Below are 21068 nucleotides of genomic sequence, written 5' to 3'. Positions count from 1 at the left end.
ATAAGTGGGGGAAAAAGAGAAGAGTGATCCCAAGTTATCACTGGGAGAAGAAAAGCAAGACTAAGACATTTTGTTCAGTTGGAGAAGGCTACCAGTGTTTCTGTCCTGGAAGAAGAGAAGAGATTTGGGAATTTGAAGATTCTGATGTACATCTGGGCCTCAGTTTTTGTCTAGTAAGTGAAATCCACTTCATCTAGTAGACTCCTGGCCCACCTGGGATACTTGCCTTTCCATGCCTTGGAGGGTGAGACCATTTCAGGACCCCAATACTATAGGAAACTTTCACAGACAGAGGAGCAGTTTGAGAATATCATTGGGAAATGGATAAAACCAGATTCAAGTATGTATGATACCAGTTCATTTACCTTGGAAGATCTGTTGTAAAATGTAATTTTGGAACACCAATCTAGAGTGCCCCGTCCTATTGTTTGGCACCTACTCCCATCCACAGCTTAGAGAGCAAGGGCCACCCCCTCCTTCCTTTCAGAGAATCCATGGCCTGGGACTTCTGGCTGGGCAAGGGCTTAACCCAAGGACTGAGTGTGACCCCTGCACTTCTCAGTGCCCAAACCTTGCTCCAGTCATGTGACTGGGGCTGGGTCAGATCGGAACCACTTTGGAAAATGGTGCCAACCGAGCCTGGGCCCTTCTGACTGCTGACTTTAGAGTTTTTGAGATAATGGGGTGCAAGAGGGGGGCTTGGGGGGCTTGGGATGTGTCCGATGATGATCGCTTTTGCTGCTTGCACTTAACACCATGTTTTATTGTGTTAATTTTTAATTTTTATTTGCCTGTCATTGTGATTTTTATATTCGTTGAATCGTCGGACCTGATGGGGAACTGTTGCTTATGCTGCCATATTTCTAAGCTGAGGCTATTGGACCTGATCGGCAGCTATGGTTTCTTCTATATTGACTATTACGTCCTCTGTGCTAATGGAAACCTACTATTCTTGTTGTGTTTGTGACCTATCATTATTGTAGTTTTTTGGATCTAATGAAAAACTATCCCTTTCGTTATCATCTCTGTGTGTTAGGACTATTAGATCTAATGGATCGCTATTTCTTCTTCTGTGTTTGTCATTGCGATCTCTGTTCTTAGTATATCAAACCTGAGGGAAACTGCTGTTCTCACTATCTTCATTTTTAGTGCCCGCTGTATTACCTCTAGTGGGCCCAAGATGATTTAAAAGTTCAAAAAGGATCTCAGCGGGCTTTAAAAGATTGACCAGTCTATTTCATGGTTAAGACCCCAAGGGATGACTATATTCCATGTGTAGATGAATTGTTGTTTTATTTGTGTCAATCTTAAATTTAAGTCCCCTCCTCGTGGATGTTGTTTCACTTGGAAGATAACAGCCACTGTCAATTCCTGGGCTTGATGTCCGGCTGCTTGCCAGTGCTCTACTACTGGGGCCCCTTCTTTCTGATGTTTAAGGCGGCTGAGATGCTCATGTATCCTTGTTTTTATCTTGCGTGTGGTTTTCTCTATCTAGACTTTATTACAGGGGCACCAGAGTGAATATACCATATTCATCGATTCACATAAAAATTGATTTTGAAAATAGAATCTTTTACGTCCAGGAATTTCCAAATGCATCCCCGTGTACATGTGTGCACATGCACTGCATTTTCCACATCTAATCTGTCCCGCCATAGGTTAACCTCCTTGTTCTTCTAAGGTCAATAAGTTAAGAGTGTACTACTGAATCTCTCAAATTTCTAGCCCTGGTGAGAGCAAAGATTGGTTTTTCTTGAAAAATGGGGTATATCTGTAGAAGGGACCAGTATTTTAGAATGCTTGCCTTAAGGTGGTGCGTGTGTGGTGTAAAAGGCAACACACATTATCCGGTCGTTTGGTTGATCTGTTTTCTGTTGTAATAATAAATCCCTGTTCACCCATCTGATTCTTTTGTAGGCTTTCTTGATGACCATAGTAAGATATCCCCGCTGAAGGAATCTGTTTTTCATATCTTCTGCTTGAATTTGGAACTCTTCTACTGTGGAACATAGTCTCCTGAGACGGAGAAATTGTCCTACTGGTAAGTTGTCTCTCAGATGGCTCGGATGAAAGAATGAATAATGTAAAAGCATGTTCCGATCCGTGGGTTTTCAAAATATGGAAAAAATGAACACTCCTTGATCCAATCTAATTTTAATGTCCAAAACTGATACTTGTTGCGTACTGTAACAACAAACACAGATGAAGAAATAGCGATCCATTAGATCTAATAGTCCTAACACACAGAGACGATTGCGAAAGGGTTAGTTTTTCATTAGATCCAAAAAACTACAACAATGATAGGTCACAAAAACAGCAAGAATAGTAGGTTTCCATTAGCACAGAGGATGTAATAGTCAATATCGAAGAAAACAATTGCTGCCGATCAGGTCCAATAGCCTCAGCTTAGAAATATGGCAGCATAAGCAACAGTTCCCCATCAGGTCCGACAATTCAACGAATATAAAAATCACAATGACAGGCAAATAAAAATTAAAAATTAACACAATAAAACATGGTGTTAAGTGCAAGCAGCAAAAGTGATCATCATCGGACACAAACACAAAATGCCGTGAGATATATTTAAAGGTATAACATGGGAGGGTGCACACAGAAACATCTATGAGGCACCCAAGTGTGCTCTCAGCCTCGATCTGGATAGGGTAGTAGTGATTGGCCCAGGGTAGTTTAAAAGTGAACCGGGTAGAGAGAAACGCCGGACTACACCATGAAGGCGCTGCTCACGAGAATGATTTTTAAAGAAAAATTGTAAGTAGATAAAAAACTCTATCAGTGGTGCAATACATATGATACATAAGTACAAGATTGATTGTTTGTTATACCTTTTAAAAGATATGTGCTTTAGAATTTTGAAACCACACGGTGGACAAAAAGAAAATTCCCCCAAAGTCCCTGAAGCAGGCAGACAACTGCTGAAACATGGCCGATGTCGGGCAGGCGGTCCCGACCCCACAGAAGTGGCAGGGATCTATCTAGATCAAAAGAAACCGATAAGTACTCACAAAAAACGAGAACGCTTAGGGAGGGTCAGGCCATCTGCCAGGGAGAAGATACTAAGCACATGGAAGTAAAAAATTTGAAAAACGTATACAATAAAGTATTTGAAGAATAAACACAGGAGCTACCCATTGAGATAATCACAAAGTTGGTTGTCTTAGACATAGCGACTGCATATCACCACACATCAGGGAGTTCCCTTGATGGTTGGTTGTTAATGATCTTTGAAAAAGGGAACGAGATTTGGTTGTTGTTAAGTGATTACTGGCATCAGTAGCATGGGATCTTCTTGGTGTTTGGGTACTTGCCGGGTTCTTGTGGCCTGGTTTGGCCTCTGTTGGAAACAGGATGCTGGGCTTGATGGACCCTTGGTCTGACCCAGCATGGCAATTTCTTATGTTCTTAAGAGGACTTGTGTGATATCAGCATGAATATCCCCAATTAGTCTTACAGCTGATGGATACAGAAGCTTCCCCATCAACTCCATTCCAGGAATCTCTGTCCCCATGCATTCCAATAGTGCTGGCTGAAGAAGTGAAACTGACACCACATTTCAAATACCAAACTTGAACTTTATTCACTGGATGAGCCAGCCAACAACTATATACATGGATATGAAACTATGTAACCAATGAATAAATCAGAATTTCATGGATCTTGTAGTCGGGCAACTCACATATATTAGCCAAATCCTTCTGGGAACATAATAAGCACATTCCTGATTATATCATTACAATTTGACTTTGGACCAAACATGACTGTTAATCCAAACTGCATTTCAACTCTCTTCAATCTAAACTCTATGTAAGGAATGGGATTTACACTTCAGTGTACGCATATCAAAATTCATGTCCAAAACGGACCCAATACAAATCACATTTGCACAAGCTACTCACACGTCCATGGTCTTCGACCTTCCTTAAAGATCTCCACAACACCTTTCCCTGGTGCAGGTTCCCTGAACCACTGCACTCCAAGTGACACTCTGGGAGACTCCATCTTCTGGGAATCCCTCATGCCAGAATACCCAGCATTTTACTCAGAAGGTGAAATGGCCTCTCCTTTCCTTTACCCCCAGGTCTGTTGCTCGGGAGGAGGAAACTACCCACGCATGCTGTTCCATGGCCATGGGCCTCTACCCTTGAGAGGGAGAGCCCCTGCAGGACCCGACCACCATTTGGGAAGGTGGTCGGGGCCTGGCTACTCTAGCAGATCACATATCTGGAGGTCCCTGTTCCCCACCCAACTGGAAAGGGTAGGAACCAAAAGTGCAAAAATCCACCAAAAATTCCTACCCTTATAGATCCCACTACTAAACAGTTATCACCCAATCATAAAATCCCAAACTTTTAAGGAAACATACAGCCTATTTTCTCCAAAGAACGTTATCAGATTATACTACAGTGCTCACACATCTAAAGTGCAATCCTGTGGTCTTTGAGCAGTAGTGCAGTATAAAACCATTTCCCAAACATATCCAACATGATAGGGATAGGGTCTCCCCACCCAAACCATCTGGTGCACTGTAATCCCCAAAAGGAGGTAAATATTTGTGATTTCCCTAAACTACCTTTATATGCCTTTGTAAGGCAGCAACAAGATGGGTAACTATTTCTAGATCTCTGCTCCAGAATCTGCATGTGTCCATTTTGCTGTGTTTTCTATGCTTTCTGCAAACCATTTAGTCCATAGATCATCCACTACTTTGTACTGAAGTTATCAAGCTTCTCATCATTAGGTTTAAGTTCACAGCTCTATAGCCAGTCTTGTGTCAGGTTTTGACCTATATGGCTGCTAAACTAACTCTATATTTCCTGCTGTATTTGTGCATTTGCCACTTATTTATCCTTGTTTGCTAATTCAGTGCTTTAAGGAGATTTTTCTCTTGTTTTGCAAAATCTGTTGCTTCTTTCCCTCTGTGTGCTGATGAATTCTCACACGTTCTTTCTATTCTTCAAAACACTGGTTCAATTTTAAGGATAGAGACTGTGGCCGTTTACTTTCCTACTTCAGCACTTTTTGAGTATTTGGGTCTATTGATGCTGTTTGAAGGTTCATGGGGCCAATATTTAACCACAGAGCAGCGAGTTAGGTTAGCCAGATACACCTATATGGCTAACTTAACCGGGAAATGTATATCCAGCTAACTTTAGACCAACCCTATGGCACGGCCAGAGTTAACTAGATAGGCTAATCTATCCGGCATACTCCGTTCCGTCACGGAACGCCTACCTCCTGCCCCAGAAATGACCCCATCTTATCCGGCTAAATTGTAGCTGGATATCTTATTATCCAGTTAGAATATAGCCAGATAAGCCATTTAATATCGGCCTCTATCTGTATGTGTAAGATAAAACTCCTGTTTTCTGAGTGCATAAAATACCACTATGGTACAAAAATGGTTTAGGTTTGATAATTAATCGCATGATGCCTATAACTGTTTCCAGTTATAGGCCATGTTTCCAACAGTTCATTTAGATTCAGTCTAGTAAGCAAAAATAGACATATTCTAAAAGTTGATATAGTGTAAAAAAAATCTATATCTTTTTTAACATCACTACTCTGATTTCATCTTTGGAGAAAGGAATACATTAAAAAATAGCAGCAATATACATTTAAAGATTTTATTAACACATACTTTTCCATTTGTTAGTATACTCAGTAATTCTTAAAGTCTCTTTTGTAATGCAGAAGAATATCAGCATTTAGCACAAAACTATCTACAGGCATAAATGTTTTAATTTAAATCTGTTGCTTAAAATGAGGGCTAAATATGCTTCAGGGAACCTCCACTTGGAGGTTGTTTCACAGCTCACAAGAAATAATTGACCTGTACATTTTTTTTGTGTTATGTTATTTGGGGTTTGGGCATTATAAGCAACCTTTGGAATTTGGATACCTGGAATTGTATTTTACTTTCCAAAAACAAATTTCACCCGAACCCTTGCCTGAGATGTCAAGACACCCAACACTATATAAAATTCCACCCCCCCCCCCCCCAATGTAATAACAAGACCATATTCTGCTACTCTAAAAAGGTGGGGAAGAGTTTCTGCAGTTTGAAGTCATTTTTCTGTGATAGTGTGGAAAGGGATCCATGAGGTGGTATGATAAAACTGTTCTGGCGATAGGTTTATTCTGCGAACATTCAGCTCTGACGCAAAGGTTCTTGCTTTCTGGTAGAAGAAGAGAGACAGTTCCCGGTCTACGAGGAAGTTGTGGTAGATAATAGCAAGCCTCGTGTAAATCTTCAGTTGAGCCTTTTTGTCGCCCAGGTCCATTGCGGCTGCAAGGGCCAAATGGTAGTATCCTGCGGCATCAAATGGATCCTGGAACAAGACAATTATCCTATTATCATGGAATACAGAAAAACTAGCTTTGGTTTGACGTAATACTGCAGTTCCATTGAGGGAAAAGACAAATATGCCCTTGATTTTCTAGAATCTTTTTTAACTGTATGCTTCTGCCATCAATGTAGCTCCATCACTGCTCCCTTGTTGCTTATTTTGAAATTAAAATCCTCTGACCAGCATCCCACTTGTAAAAGCAAAAAAAAACCCCAGCTCTGCACATAAAGTCCCAGACATAGTGGCTTAACAGGGTAATTCTGTGTGTGTGTGTATTGTAAAAATACTAAAAGATCCAGGATTCTAACATCTACTGAAGCACAAGAATGTGCAGCTTTTGCCAGTTATGAGTTATAATAACATATCTTCTCCCATCCTCTCCCACCATGTGTAAACACTCTGCTGTAGAGCTTCTAGGTTTACCAGGCTTTTGAAATCTACACCAGCATCGACGATATTAACGTCTTGCCTTCCTGTTGTTTAAACAGCACCAACAGAGAATGAAGACGTCAGGAAAGTAGAAACACTAGCATGGTTGCAAAATGTTGCAGTTTGCTCCCAGTCTACCCTGTGTGATCTCAGTCTGGTTTCGGTCCTACTGCAGAATGTCTTCATTCCACACAGACGCAGAGTTCTGCAGGAAGGGGAGGAGGGAGGGGGGGTGCACTATCGAATGATGAATTGGTAATTCAATAAATGTGTTTTTGCTTCCAGCCATTTCATGCTTATGAACAGCTAAGTGCAAATGTTTGCAGAATAACTTGTCCCAAAACATTTCTCTTTCTATACTGTATATATAGGGACCTTCATTTTCAGTTTTGGGTTTTTTCTCTTGGGAATTTATTGTTGTTTATTATAGCAAATGAACATGGGAGAAAAACCAATGGAAAACGTTTGTCATTTTTTTCCCCCCATTTTTATTTGGCACTGCCAAATTCCCAGGAAAAGTAAAATAAAACCTGAAAATGAAGGTCCCTAGGTATCTATTAGGAATGGCACATGGTTCTATGGCAATATTTCCTACTACAATTCGGGAGCCTAAAAAGAAATCTGTTGTGTTATTATATTTCTTACCTTGAGATCATAGAATATAATGTCCCCTAGGGTTAAGTACACCTTCACATAGTACACTGCTTCTTCATCAAATTCCAGAGGAGAAGAGCAAAGGGAGAGGGCCTTTAGGTAAAAATGTTCGGCAAGTTCACACTGACCCAGGCGATGGTAAATGCCAGCTAGTCTGTGGTATGCAACTCGTTCATTCAGTTGATTACCTGAGGAGAACATATCCAAAATAGAATAAAAGTAACTAAAATATGTTTGGAATTTCGTATTGGTAGATTATGCTGTACTGTTTATTTTTTCCTTATCTATTCTCTTTATTAGGTTTTTTTTCCCTTTTCTATTCTATATCTTCTCTTATTATTCCACTCACCCTTTTATAACATTCATTTAAATATACACAGCATGCATGCACCGCCCACCTAACCCTACACACTGAGATTTTGTGGAAAGAGCAATCTTTGTGAGCCCCACCAGGTTAAACACCAGCAATGTTATTGTTACAAGTAGTATTATTAAAATCATAGGAGGTAATTTTCAAAAGGTTTTACATTTATTGGGCTTTTGAAAATTTCTATGATATATGCTACTTTTACACACTTAACTCCTTTGAAAATTCTGTAGTGCCTTATATCCAAGCACTTCAGGAATGTACGTACAGCCACCTGCATGCTGAATGATCTTGGTGGTTGACTTTATTCCTGGCACACTGCATGGCAGCCTGTGAAGAGGAAAGGTATAGCTTTACCACTCCTCAATTCAGAAAGGCAGGGCACAGGACTGTGGAGTCACTTGCCATACATATCACAGAGTGGCGAATGTAGTAAGGTGTGCCGAATCTCTCAAAGTCAGCTTTGTGTGTAAAAACAGCAACTTGTGCCTCTAGCTTGCGTGTAAGCGCACAAGTTTCCATTTTTACATGCAACACACTTTACAAATCTTTTTGGTTTTGCATGTAGTAAACTTACATGCACAGGTTTACTCTTGTGAAATTTTAAGCAAATTAAAAGTTAATGAGCTGCTGCTGTAATACTAAATCATTCCAAGCAGGTCCTTAACTAAGTTCGCAATGCTACACTACATACAAAAAGACTTTTGCAGGCCCTTATTTGTATACGAATCTCAGTATAAACTCACGCTTCTAAAATCAAAACGTCTATGCAAATTTTGGTGTGCTTTAGTTCATCAGCCCCAGAGTCAGTGACAGAGCTTGGATTACAACTCATGGAGTGTTAAATCCCAATACGCTACTCCCGATTCCTATAGAACCCATCTGCTGATCTATTCCTTTTGTGCTAAAAGCTGTTTCTTGTCTTCCACCTCTCTTGATAAGTTTTGTACAAAACATCAATAGAATATAGAGAAATCTCTACAAGGTATTTGATTTAGTACAGCACATTACCATGTACGTGCTGAGGATAAAATAGATAAAGATGTATAAGTTTTGGATTGTAAGTGAGCACTAGCGAGAGAATGCTTTTTTCCTGATGTTCAAGTTGGATGTTCCATGCCAAGGAAAAGGGCATCTAGTGAAGTAAATGGCAACTATTCTAGTAAGAACAAAAACAAGTATGGCATCCAGAAAATAATTTTAAGTGATATTAAAAAAAAAATCTTTTAAAACCTGCAGCTTGCAGACAGTGTAACTTCTGAGTGCTGTTTAATAATGTTACATTAGAGTCCTCTGGAACTCGCAGATGATTCATAATAAAAGCTCCATTCTTACAAGGAAATGCGTGAATCAGGGAAGCTTTTTAATATCATTCCACACTTGAATACTTTAAGAACATAAGAATTTGCCAAGCTACATGTCCAAGGTCACATTCTTGACCAATGTGGAAAATCTGTTGCATATCAGCTACACTTTCAGCCTGCATTTTCAGTGAGATTTTTTTCCATGAAATTTTATTACACATTTACTACTTTTGACCTGTGTTGACCCTTTGGCCTTAGTTAACTCTTGGAGCTAGGAAAGATAGGTTAGAAATTAGGGGAGGCCCCATTCATTACAGCTCCTCCTGTAGGGATGGCCGTCCCCTTGTGAGGTTAGAAAAGTGGCTCTCTCCCTTAGAAAGTGAGGTAGTGACACTTGATTTTTGTAGTTAAACCATGTACAGAAGTTTTCTTGTCAGTTGATTTTTGGGCCTAACTCTGGACGCAGGCATTATCTGGTTGCGGTCTTGTCAAAAGGGTCGTGAAGTTGTCATTCCAGTCCACTACTTGGCTGGTTTGGTTTGCTTTCTTGGTCATTTTGGGAGTTTTCCAATTTTGTTATAAGAAATGAATCCTAGTGAGACCCCCTGGTTGTTGCTTGGAAGATGATTACAGGGAAGTCTCCCTCTGGAAAGGGGGCCAGGATAGGTCAGAGGAATGGTGGTGATCTGCTGCAAGTGACTTCTAGTGTTTGAACAGTTTTGGGAAGAAGATTTTTGTTAGAAGACTTCGGAGGAAGGATTTTGCTGCCCATTTTCTGCCCTGAAGGAGGAACATCGAGAGAGCTGTGATGTTCCCGTTCAGATCCTCTGTCCAGCAAAGGATCCAGAGAGAGAGAGAGAAACCCTGCTGGAGAACTGTGAGTAAGAACAATTTGAGATCTTTTGAGTACCCCCACTTGGAGTCTTCACCTTGAAGATGTATATTGGGACTCTCTGCAGAGACTGAGTTTTATCATTGTTTTTTTCTCACTATTGGGGGGGGGGTTTCCTGCCCAAGCAAGGATAGCCCTGGCCCATTTGGGAGCATTACTTATCCAAACATTGGAGAGTGACTGTTTCCCTTGCTCTGATAAAGAGACCCTTGCACAGATAAAGATGGAGAACTGTACATGCCACCAGTAGTGATAAGACCTGATGTGAACGATGCCACTTTCAGTAAAGTTTATTTTTGGGCACTCCATCTGAGTCTCATGCGTTGTTTTGTTGGAACTCACATCCACATAAGGGAAGAAGAGATCGTGCCTCTCCCAGCTATAAGAAACAGTGTCACCCCTTCCACCCAGGGCCTTAGAGGAGAAATTCCTTCCCCTCCAGCAGTAAAAGCACCGGGCCCTGGGGCTAGAGGCTTGTGTGAGAGAGATTGGAACCCAAATTTGCCCCAAGATATATACATTCTTGTATGGCCCCCTTAGTGTATAGTCATCACCTGGAATTGGGTTTACATACCTAAAACCATTTACCTAGTAATATAATAGATGATGACAGCAAAAGGCCAACCTGCCAGTCCAGTTTGCCCAGTTATTTATTTATTTATTTGAGGATTTTATATACCGTTATTCGGAAAAGCCATCATAACGGTTTACATAGTGCACAGGATTTTTTTTAACATGGAGGTTTTGAGATATCATAGCATATTGCAATTACAGTAATAAACATAACCTAACAAGTTTCTGAAGAAATATAAGATTGGATGTGGAAGGAGGTAAGTTTGGTTGAGAATTAGGGTTATAAGTTCATTTGAGAGTTGGTATGAGCAAATGATTGGGGGTCCGTGAAGAATTTGCGAAACAGTAAAGTTTTTAGGTCTTTTTTGAAGGTTTTTATACTGTGTTGAGTTCTTAGGTCTTCAGGTAGAGTGTTCCAAAGATTGGGGGAGGCGATGGAGAAGGCTCTCTCTCTTGTTGTTGTTAGATGAGCATCTTTGATAGTGGGGATTAATAAGTAGTTTGAGTTATTGGACCGTAGGTTTCTTGAGGAGTTTTGGATACATCCTAGCTGCTTGCCACAGAGCGTGACTGCTTGCAAGATCTGTCTCCTTATCCAGGACAGTCTTGTTTGTCTTCCTCATCTGTACTCCACCATCTTAGGTATAAGAGCAGACAAGTTTTCCCACTTAGTTCTCCCTCCAGCACTTCCCCATGTCTAATCACAAAGCTCTTTAGTAATCCAAACAGCTTTTGTCTAAACATGGCTCCTAGAGCTCTTGTGAATCCTGCCCAAAACATTGGGCTACATGAGCACCTGCCTTTCCACTAGGACTTCTAGATATTACTGCACTTGCAGCCTTCCAAGCAGACCTAGCTACTAGTTTAATTTGATCATCATAGTGTGATCTAAACAGATACCATTACGCCTAGGCCTCCTAGTTCCCGTGTACAGCCAGCCAGACAGACCCAGCTACGTGAGCACTTCTGTTTCCACCAGGTCCTCTAGTTTTAATTTGTGCTATCTTTGCAGCCTTCTAGACCCAGTTGCTTATTTATTCTTGCACTCTCTTTATATTCTTTGCAACTATGGATCCTTTCTGCTTATCCCATCACTTCTTGAAACCTGTTACCATCGTAGTCTCCACCACCTGGGAGGGCGTTCAATGCATCTGCCACCCATTCCTTGAAAAATATATATTTCCTGATGTTGCTTCTGAGTCTATCCCCTCAAAGTCTCATGTCTACTCATAACCACTTGTTCTGGAATTTCCATTCCCTTGGAAAAGGTTTGCTTCCTGTGCAAAATTAATATCTTCCAGGTATTTTAATATGTCTTTTATATCTCCTCTATCTCTCCTCTCCTCTATGATATCCACGATTCAATCTCTCATACCCTGCACCATTTTGGTAGCCCTTCTTTAGTCCACCTTCACTGTCTATAATCTTCTGGAGGTACAGCCTCCAAAACTGGATGTAGAAGTTCCTAGGTCCCTTGAAGAGCACATTTGCATATCCCATCTCCAGTGGGAGGAGCTATTCTTTTTTTCCATGGTGTACAATTGCTTAGGGAAGGATCCTTAGATGAAATTTTAGAAAGAGGGGCAGTTGTAGACCGGTCTGCTTTTTGTATGGAAATCGGAGGTGGAGAGAAACATAGTTGAACCTTCCTGCTTCATAAGAAGGAAACAGTAACAGCTGTTCTAACTGGTGCTAAGGCACCCGTCTGGAACTTAATTCAGAAGAGAAATAAGGTGACAGAGCTCTTTGGGGGGTTCTACCATCCAAGCAGAAAGTAAAAGAGCAGCTGCACTGTGAAACCGAAGTCCTGTGCCTGTACCCTTGTAATATTTCCATTTTGACCTAAGGCCTGAGAGCCATTCTGACTGGCTGCAAGAACTGCAGGTATAAGGAGAGAGTCTGTAGAACAGAAAATCTCATATTTGTTTTTGGGAGACAAGGGCAGTGGTGGTTGTTGGGGGGGGGGGGGGGTGGGGGTGTTGAAGGAATCCCAGGAACTTGACTTTGTGACCGTGTTTCATTTTGGATCGCAATTCTAAAAGAAGCAATTTTTGTCAACTCAACCAACTTTGCCTTTTCTATCAATACATTTTCGGTTGTTTAGAAGAACAATTTGGTGTGTGACCGGTCCTGAAGCAGTAACTTTCCCCCTGACCGGATGGACCACCAGTGCTGTGCTGAAGTTCCCGGAGTTTCAGCAGCACCCAAGAAAGGCCCTCCCCACCACCTTTCACTAGAAGTACTGGAAACTGGGTTACATGAGCACAATAAGCCACTGACGAACTGTACTATTCCAAAGATTAAACTCCAGAACGATAATTTAGACTATAAACTAACCACTAATTCAAACACAAGATCCTTTTCCCCAACTTCTCCGAACTAACCACAGTATCTGTAATAAAGTAAATATGGCAATTACCTAAACTGACACTCAGTGCAAGGGATGTTTTTGCATATTCCAGAGACTCCTCGTATGCTTTTAGATGTAACAGCAGTTCCACTAATTTGTTGCAGAGCTGAAGTTCAGCCATAATATTCCCACTTTTCTCAGCAAGAGGAAGTGCTTGGTCCTGAAAGAAGTTGAATACGTTTTTAAAAAGCTTATTTGGTTAATTGTGCTCCTGAAAACACGCGCATGATCCTGCTGCACCCAACCCCTGCTTCAAAGAAATCCACACTGTGCAAGGCTGGTGTTTTTCAGCCATAAGAGCAATGAACCGCTCACCCTGTAGAACGACACTGCTTTCTCTCTCTCCCTGGTGCCATTGAAAAAAACATCTCCTGCTGCCTCAAACAACTCCATTCCCAAGTTTGGATCCCCAATACAAAGAGCAGCTTCTTGGGCAACCTAAAGAGAAAACACATTGAGGTTTGTTTGTTTTTTTATAGCCTATATTGGTATGAGAAGAAATGCAATAATTCCCTGGAGTGAAACAGTGTTGTATATTAATAGTTGTATCACTTGCTACGGAAAGGTCCATGGATGGCACTGAGTTTTTAATGGGGTTTTGTTTGGGGGATGGTGGTGGTGGTTTGCCTGATACTTTCATTCTCTTTCTTTGGGTTTTCAGGATATTTCAAAGTTATTCTTGACACCATCACAAGAAAATAGGGTGCATATATCTTGATGCTGACATGCTCTTTCAATTAGTGGGAGCACCCATTGCACAGTGGTCAGGCACTTTGCCACTGCTTTAGAGGAATGGAAGCTGTTAATTGTTAATTTTCAAGGGTATTTTAATATTCACAACAACGGCAATAAAATGTACATGGGAGAAAAAAGTTGTTGTTTTCTTAATCTTAATTAGAAGTGTGGGTTTACATTTTTGCACACAAATGGATACCCAATCATTTCCTGTGAACAAAATTTATGAGGCTCTATGCAAACTTTGCCGCTCATTTAGTCCGCAAACACTTTCTATTGACCTACCAAGCTATTTCATTGTCAGTGTTTCACTAACATAAGCTGCCTGCAATGCTAGTTTTCATTGACGCCAGTTGAGCACAAAGTCAATTTTATTATAATCTCATATACTAATAAAATTTAATACTAGGAGAGACAAATAAAGGAGGAAGAATTCATACATATATAGTACATACTAAAATCATACTTTTATTCAAATAAATGCTCCATCACGACAAAGTAAAATTAAATAAGTAGGCCATCATGTTCAGACTCTTAACACTGTACCGAAGTTAACAGCCACCACCTGCCATTATAACCATTGGTCTACATCAAGTTCTGTTTCAATAAATTTTTTGTGCAATAAAATCTTCAACAGCCAGTTATGTGATGTGACCATTTATCTTATACAGATAGCAATGAAGTGAATATTCAAAGTGCGTTCAGTGCTAATTAGCTGGATAAGTGTAACGTATGCGGCTAAGCAGGGGCCGCTGAATGATGGTAACTTTCAAAGCCGGCATGTAGGCGCACATGAGCGCGTGTTCATTGGCCTGCACCCAGGGTCACGGTTATTCTACAACTTGCTCATATGTTATAAAATAGGCTGGCTGTGCGCACATGTGCACCGAATTTTAAGTTGGCACGTGTGTAAATGTCTCTTCTACTGTGGAAATTGTGGGATTTTGAAAGGGGTGAGAACCGACGCCATTTCCGGTTTTACCAATTCATCCCCTGTTTTCCCAGTCAAGAGACAGGTCTTCCAAACCCCCTGCTTTAATAGCCTTCACTCCCCCCAGTTATCCCTGACCCTTAAAAACCCTGCCGATCTGCCTATTTATCTTTATTTTATAATTCACATGGCATCATAGCAAAGTGAAGTTATGCTGCAGGGGGGCATAGGCGCACGCCGGATCGCGAAAGTATTAACACGCTCCGAAACGCACTTGCCCTGCCCATGCCCCCCCCCCCCCCCCGCTCTCTGAAAACTTCCCAGATGCGTGCATTGCGTGCGCTAACCCAACATATTTGCGCATCCCCTGATTAATGCCTTTGGGCTTTTATGTTGCAACAATTTTTATTAAGTTTCACATGTTATACATACACAACCGTCTGGTCACGGGTTTGTTCTGCACCCGCTTCCCAGCGACACTGAAAGCAACATCATAGAATCAAAACAGACAATGGCCCTCCCTCCACCCCCCACCCAACCCCCCAACTTCTCTGTCACGTAACATGTCTACACAAATGTAGTGTCCAGTTCGTCCATAGAGCTGCATCTCGCTTGGTACGAGAAAGATACAAAGTCAGAAGAAAGCCAACAGGGCAATCACCTTGACGTCAGGCGTTTAGGATTCGTCAGGCGTTTAAGATTCGACTTCTGGCGTGATGAGGAAGTGCTTGGAGATAGGGCTCCCAAATGTCCAAGAACCGGGTCCTCAGCCGAGGCATCATACGGAAAGAAAGGGATTCCATATGCATCATAGTGTAAAGGAGGTTTCGCCACACCCAAAAGGAGGGTGGGTCCACCTCACGCCATTGTAATAGTATTACTCTTTTCCCCACTACTCCAGCTTTTTGAAGGAAGAGGCGGGTGCCCAGATCCCGGATACGCACAGCAGGAATATACCCAAAAAGTAGCCAAGTAGGGGCAATCGGAATGGATACTCCCAAAACCTCCGCTAAGTATTTAGCGATTAGAGTCCAGAAGCGCAGGACCCCCGGACAGGACCAAAAGGCATGAATCAAAGTGCCAACACAGTCTGGGCATCAAAGACAACAGTCTGAGCGCACTAGCCGTTGTTGGAACGCCCTCTGAGGGGAAATATAGGCCCGTCCCAAAAATTTATACTGTGTCTCCCGATATGCGCTATTACTCGAGATCTTGGGCACCCCCCTAAAGCAAACCCTCAACATAGATGCAGTCACAAGACACCCCCCGTCAGTATTCCAACGAGCAGCCAAAACATCAAAGACCTCTACACTACTGTCTTTAATTAAGGAGCGATAATAAATGGAAATAGAGGGAGCCTGAGTTCTAGATAGGTGCAACATCTCCTCAAGCTTCTGAAACATGGGAAGGTGCAGGAAGGCCGGTGGCAAAGATTTCAAATAGTGATCCATTTGCAAGTATGAGAATACATCTCGACCACCCACATCGTATCGTTCACGGAGTTCTGGCCAGGTAAGACGTCGCCCTTCCTCATGGAAAAAATGTCCCAAATAAGTAAGACCTTTAGTGCGCCACCGCTGGAAAACACGAGACTGTGTGCCAGGAGTGAAATCGGGATTCCCCCCCACAGGTAACAGGTAAGCGCAAACGCGAGGTAGGCGCAACCACTTAGTGAGCGCCACCCAAGCACTTCTAAGGGGACACAGATTCACCGATTGAATAAAACCGTAAGGGAGCCGGGTACGCTCCGCCTGCAATGCATAGGTGAGAGCCACTGAGGAAATCAGCGCTTTATCCGCCTCTAGAACAGTGTAGGTAGCGGTCTCTAGGATCCAGTCCCTAATAATGCGCATATTACAAGCTAAATTGTAAAGGTATAAATTGGGCACCCCCAAACCCCCAGCTCCCCATGGCCGTTGTAACCACCCCAGAGGCAAGCGCGCCCTCCCACCCCTCCAAATAAAAGCACGTAGGGCACGATCCAACAAGGTCCTGTCCGAGCGTTTAAGATGAATGGGCAGATTCTGCATAAGATAAAGCCATTTTGGCAGTATCACCATTTTATAAAGATGCACCCGGCCACTGATCGAAAGAGGAAGGGGACCCCATCTAAGTAACAGCTCTTGTGTTTGTTGAATTAACGGAGGTATATTTACAGCGTACACCTGATCCGGGTGAACTGTAAGATTTATCCCCAAGTAACGAATGCCCGTAGTAGCCCATTGCAAGGGGAAGGCACCCGGCCAATCATCTCGTAACGTATCGGGGTATGCCAGCGCCGTGGATTTCCCCCAATTCAATCGAAACCCCGAAAAACCACCAAAGGCTCCCATTTTATCCAGCAATAGCGGAAGAGAGGTCATCGGGCTGGTTATAAACACCAGGAGATCGTCCGCAAATGCTGCGCTTTTAAAAATCATATCATTTAAGCGAATTCCCCGAATACCCGGCGTCTGTTGTATGGCCAAAAGAAGGGGTTCCAATTGTAGAACAAATAATAAGGGAGATAGGGGGCAGCCCTGCTGCGTGCCCCGCCGAATATCAAACGGAGCTGACTGTACTCCATTAACCAATAACAACGCCTGGGGATCCGCATAAAGCAACTGTATGGCCTGTAAAAAAAAACCCATCCAGCCCCAGACGCCTTAAGATATAAAAAAGATACGGCCACTCCACCCTATCAAACGCTTTTTCCGCGTCAAAACTGACCACTAGGGATGGAGTGCCCGTATAATGACAGAGGTCCAGGGCGGTGAGGAGCTGTCGAACATTGGTCAACCCATACCGTTTCCGTACAAAACCCACCTGGTGCGCGCCCACCAAGGTAGGAAGCACGCGCGCTAATCGGTCAGCTAAAAGTTTTGCCAGAAGCTTCTGATCATAATTTATCAAAGAAATAGGACGATACGAGTCCACCCTCTGAGGGTCCTTCCCCGGCTTAGCAATTAGAGTAATATGCGCAGTATTCATCTGAGGTGGGTAATTGCCCGCAGTAGTCACAGCAAGGAAATAAGCTTGTAACGGCTCACAAACTTTATCGATCACACACTTATAAAACTCAGCCGTGTAACCGTCGGGGCCGGGAGCCTTCAACTTTTTTGAGTGCAAAATCCCCCCCTTGATTTCAAGTTCAGTTATTGGGGCATTAAGCATCTGTCTTTGCTCCAAGGTGAGTGTCGGAATGGGCAATGTGTCACAAAATTGGCTACACTTCTCCTCAGACCACTCCCCTGCACTATATAATTTCCCATAATAATCTCTAAAGAGCCGCAATATAGTTTGATTACAAGTTTCAATCTGACCCGTCTCATTTTTCAAACCCGCCACATGTCGCGACCCCCTGGCAGAGCGGATCAAATTGGACATCAGTTTCCCGGCTTTGTTGCCATGTCTATATAATTGGTATTGATAGTATAATATACTTTTCTTTGCCCGGGAATGCAATACAGTGTTCAAGGAACATTGTATTGAATGATATTGTTCCCGAAGCTGAGCCGTATTACCTCGGAGTAGTTGGCGCTTTACGCGCCGCATTTGGTCAGTTAAGTGGATAATTTGAGCATTTATGGACTTTTTGCGATGGGCCACATAAGAGACAATGTCTCCCCTCAGCACCGCTTTAGCCGTACACCAAAACAAAGATGGATTATCTCGGTGCTCCATATTAAGAGTAGCGTAATCTGACCAGCGGTCTAGTAAATACTTCTGAAAAGCGATGTCCTCTGCTAAATAATACGGAAATCGCCAGACCCTGGCGCCCGCAGTAATAGGCGCAATTTGCACATCCACCCACACAGGGGCGTGGTCGGAGATAACAATAGGTTCAATGCCTGCCTCAGCCACCAGTGAAAAGGCGTGTCCACTAAGCATAATATAATCTAAGCGTGCAGAAGTAGTATGGGCTCTGGACAAATGGGTGAACTCTCGGACCCCAGGATTAAGCAACCTCCAGACATCCACCAAATGGAGAGTGGATTCCAGTTTCCCAGGGCCTTTCCCCATCCCATGTTCACGACGCCCTGCGTGAGAAGTGTCCACCTGGGGATCCTGAATTGTGTTAAAGTCGCCCCCCACAATAATAATGTCTGCCAGATAAGGCAGCAGTTGTGCATAGATTGTCTGAAAAAATTGGGCATCATACACATTGGGCGCGTAGAGATTACAAAATACGAACTGCCTATGAAACACCTCAGCTATGACAATAATAAAGCGCCCCTCCGGGTCCTTAATTTCTTTGCTAATAGTAATCGGTAAGTTTTTGTGAAATACGATCGCCACCCCAGCAGACCTGGAGGTGGCCGACGCATAAACCACCTGTCCCACCCAGGAGCGACATAGTTTTAGGTGTTCTGCGTCATTGAGATGAGTTTCTTGGAGAAAGCCAACCAGCGCACCCAGCCGCTGCAAATGAGTCAAGATCTTAGTGCGCTTGACCGGGGAATGAATCCCGCCAACATTCCAGGATATTAATCGTGTAAGATTACTAGAGATATGAGATTAAGCTAGGAGATGATGCAGGGGTAATACAGTCCCGCAAATCTGAACTCTCCCAGCCGGAGTCCAGATTCGTACGAGTCGGCCACGAGGCATGATATACAGAAGAACATACCAAGCATCCGAGCTGGACACAAACATAGTACATACAGAGTAGTTCCCCCTCCTCCCCTACCCTCCCCCACCCCTCCCTACCCCTCCCACCCCCCTCCCCCCCTTGTTCCGTTCCGACTGAAAACAGAGCACCCAGTAGTATTTAAACCACGTGGCACCCCTGTAGAGAGATCACGTAGCCCCTCTCCACCAGCGCGTGGGCCCCCCGCTTCCCCCCCCCCGCCCCCCCCAGCCGCCCCCACCCCCACCCGACAACATCCAAACTATACAAGAGCATTCCATCATGTCTTAGAACATCATATCCTACTACCGCTACATCAAAAGGGCAGCAGTAACCTAAGTTTTGGGCAAACTTAACAACAATAGCCCGCACTTGTAACACTGTTGTCCTACATAGGAAGGAGAAAAGAAAACAAGACACAGGAGGGAGAGAGAAATAAAAAAGTGAAATATATGAGGAGAAAAAAAAACAAAACAAAAAAAAAACCCAAATAATCCCTCCCCCGAACTTAGGATAAGCGAAAATAAACAAAATTTTTATATTTTTAATGAGGGGAGTACAGTCAATGGGAATCTTCCTTCCGCTGTAAAACGCAGTACTCTCTCACAGCCTTAGTATCAGGCGCACCATCCAAAAATGAAATTAGAAAGAGAGAGTGGACGGAAAAGAAAAAAAAAAAATAAAGAAAAAAGTGTGTGCAGCCAACAACAGGTGCAGTCAACATGGGAAGTCAATGAGGCAGCTGCAGAGAAGCAAAAAGAAGCAAAAAAGCCATACCGATGAAGAACTCAATCAGGAGCCCAATGGCCCAACTAAAGTTCAAGAAAATAACAGCCGGAGCTCATAGGCCAGGGGACCTCAAGAGGATCCGGTCACTAAAAAAAACGGGCCACGCGTCAACCTGCCGGCCCGCAGCAGAATGGAGTCCCCAGGGTAGGAGAAAGGAAAAGATCAGACGTGCGAAATAGAAAAATGATAGGTATAAACAAAAAAAACAAAAAAAAAATTAATAAAATGATAAGTAAACTCTCTACTGCACATCCACGTGGGGCACATCCGCTACCCGCTTTGTGTTCACTCAGCAGCTCCCGCCACTCACAGCTCCCGTCCGGGGACTCACGAGGCAGCCACAGTGCTCGCCTTGTATTCCTCCACGAAGACACGAGCTTGTTCAGGCGTTTCGAGCCAACGGGGTCCCCCGGCAGTTACCACTCGCAGCCGCGCAGGGTAAATAAGGGTCGCTCTAAGGCCCAGATTTATCAGATTCGAGCAGTGTGGGGCCATTGCACGCCGTTGTTGGGAGACCCCCGCGGAAATGTCCTGAAAAAGTAAGATTTTGTTCCCGTCCAGTAGCAGACTTCGTCCACCCCGCAACGCCCGAAGAATTTCAATTTTGTGAGCGTAGTTTAATAGCTTGACAATAACAGGCCGTGGCCGCGCAGCATCATTCTGCCTCGGGCCCAACCGATGGGCACGCTCTACCCTCAGCGGGCCGTTATTCCGGGGAAGAGACAAATGCTCTGACAGCCATTTCTCCAAGTAAGCCGGCAGGTCCGGATCTTTCACCGACTCTGGGATCCCAATCAGTCTGACATTGGAGCGGCGCGATCGGTTTTCGAGATCCTCGAGTTTCTGGGCTTGCTGCGAGACGGAGGCCTTAAGGGCCACAATATCAGCCTGCGCCGTCACGAGGTCATCGTGTGTCTCAGACACTCGCGCTTCCAGTTCTAGTATTCGCGGTTCAAACCCCTGCAGCGATTGCTGCAAGCTTGTAATCTGCTCGGCGATCACTTTGAGGT

At 43.3% G+C, this 21068-nt stretch overlaps 1 protein-coding gene and 1 long non-coding RNA gene across 2 annotated transcripts in view; one reads left to right on the top strand and one right to left on the bottom strand.

Annotated features, from left to right (window-relative positions):
- Window positions 1–21068, top strand: part of LOC115085561 — a 35798-nt gene that overhangs the window by 8130 nt on the left and 6600 nt on the right. Inside the window, exon 2 of the long non-coding RNA XR_003854896.1 lies at window positions 1918–2041. This is a non-coding gene — a long non-coding RNA (uncharacterized LOC115085561). The remainder of the gene's footprint in view (window positions 1–1917; window positions 2042–21068) is intronic.
- The window catches only part of SH3TC1 (SH3 domain and tetratricopeptide repeats 1), a 140027-nt gene continuing 122534 nt past the window's right edge, over window positions 3576–21068 (bottom strand). The window contains 4 exon segments of the mRNA XM_029591728.1: window positions 3576–6347; window positions 7440–7636; window positions 13004–13154; window positions 13310–13432. Of these exon segments, the coding sequence (XP_029447588.1) occupies window positions 6084–6347; window positions 7440–7636; window positions 13004–13154; window positions 13310–13432 (735 nt within the window). The 3' untranslated portion in view covers window positions 3576–6083.

The sequence above is a fragment of the Rhinatrema bivittatum genome, chromosome 1 (genome assembly GCF_901001135.1).
Source record: "Rhinatrema bivittatum chromosome 1, aRhiBiv1.1, whole genome shotgun sequence".
NCBI classification, from domain to species: domain Eukaryota; kingdom Metazoa; phylum Chordata; class Amphibia; order Gymnophiona; family Rhinatrematidae; genus Rhinatrema; species Rhinatrema bivittatum.
Note: the sequence above shows the minus strand (reverse complement) of the source record. Positions and strands in the feature narration are given on the sequence as shown.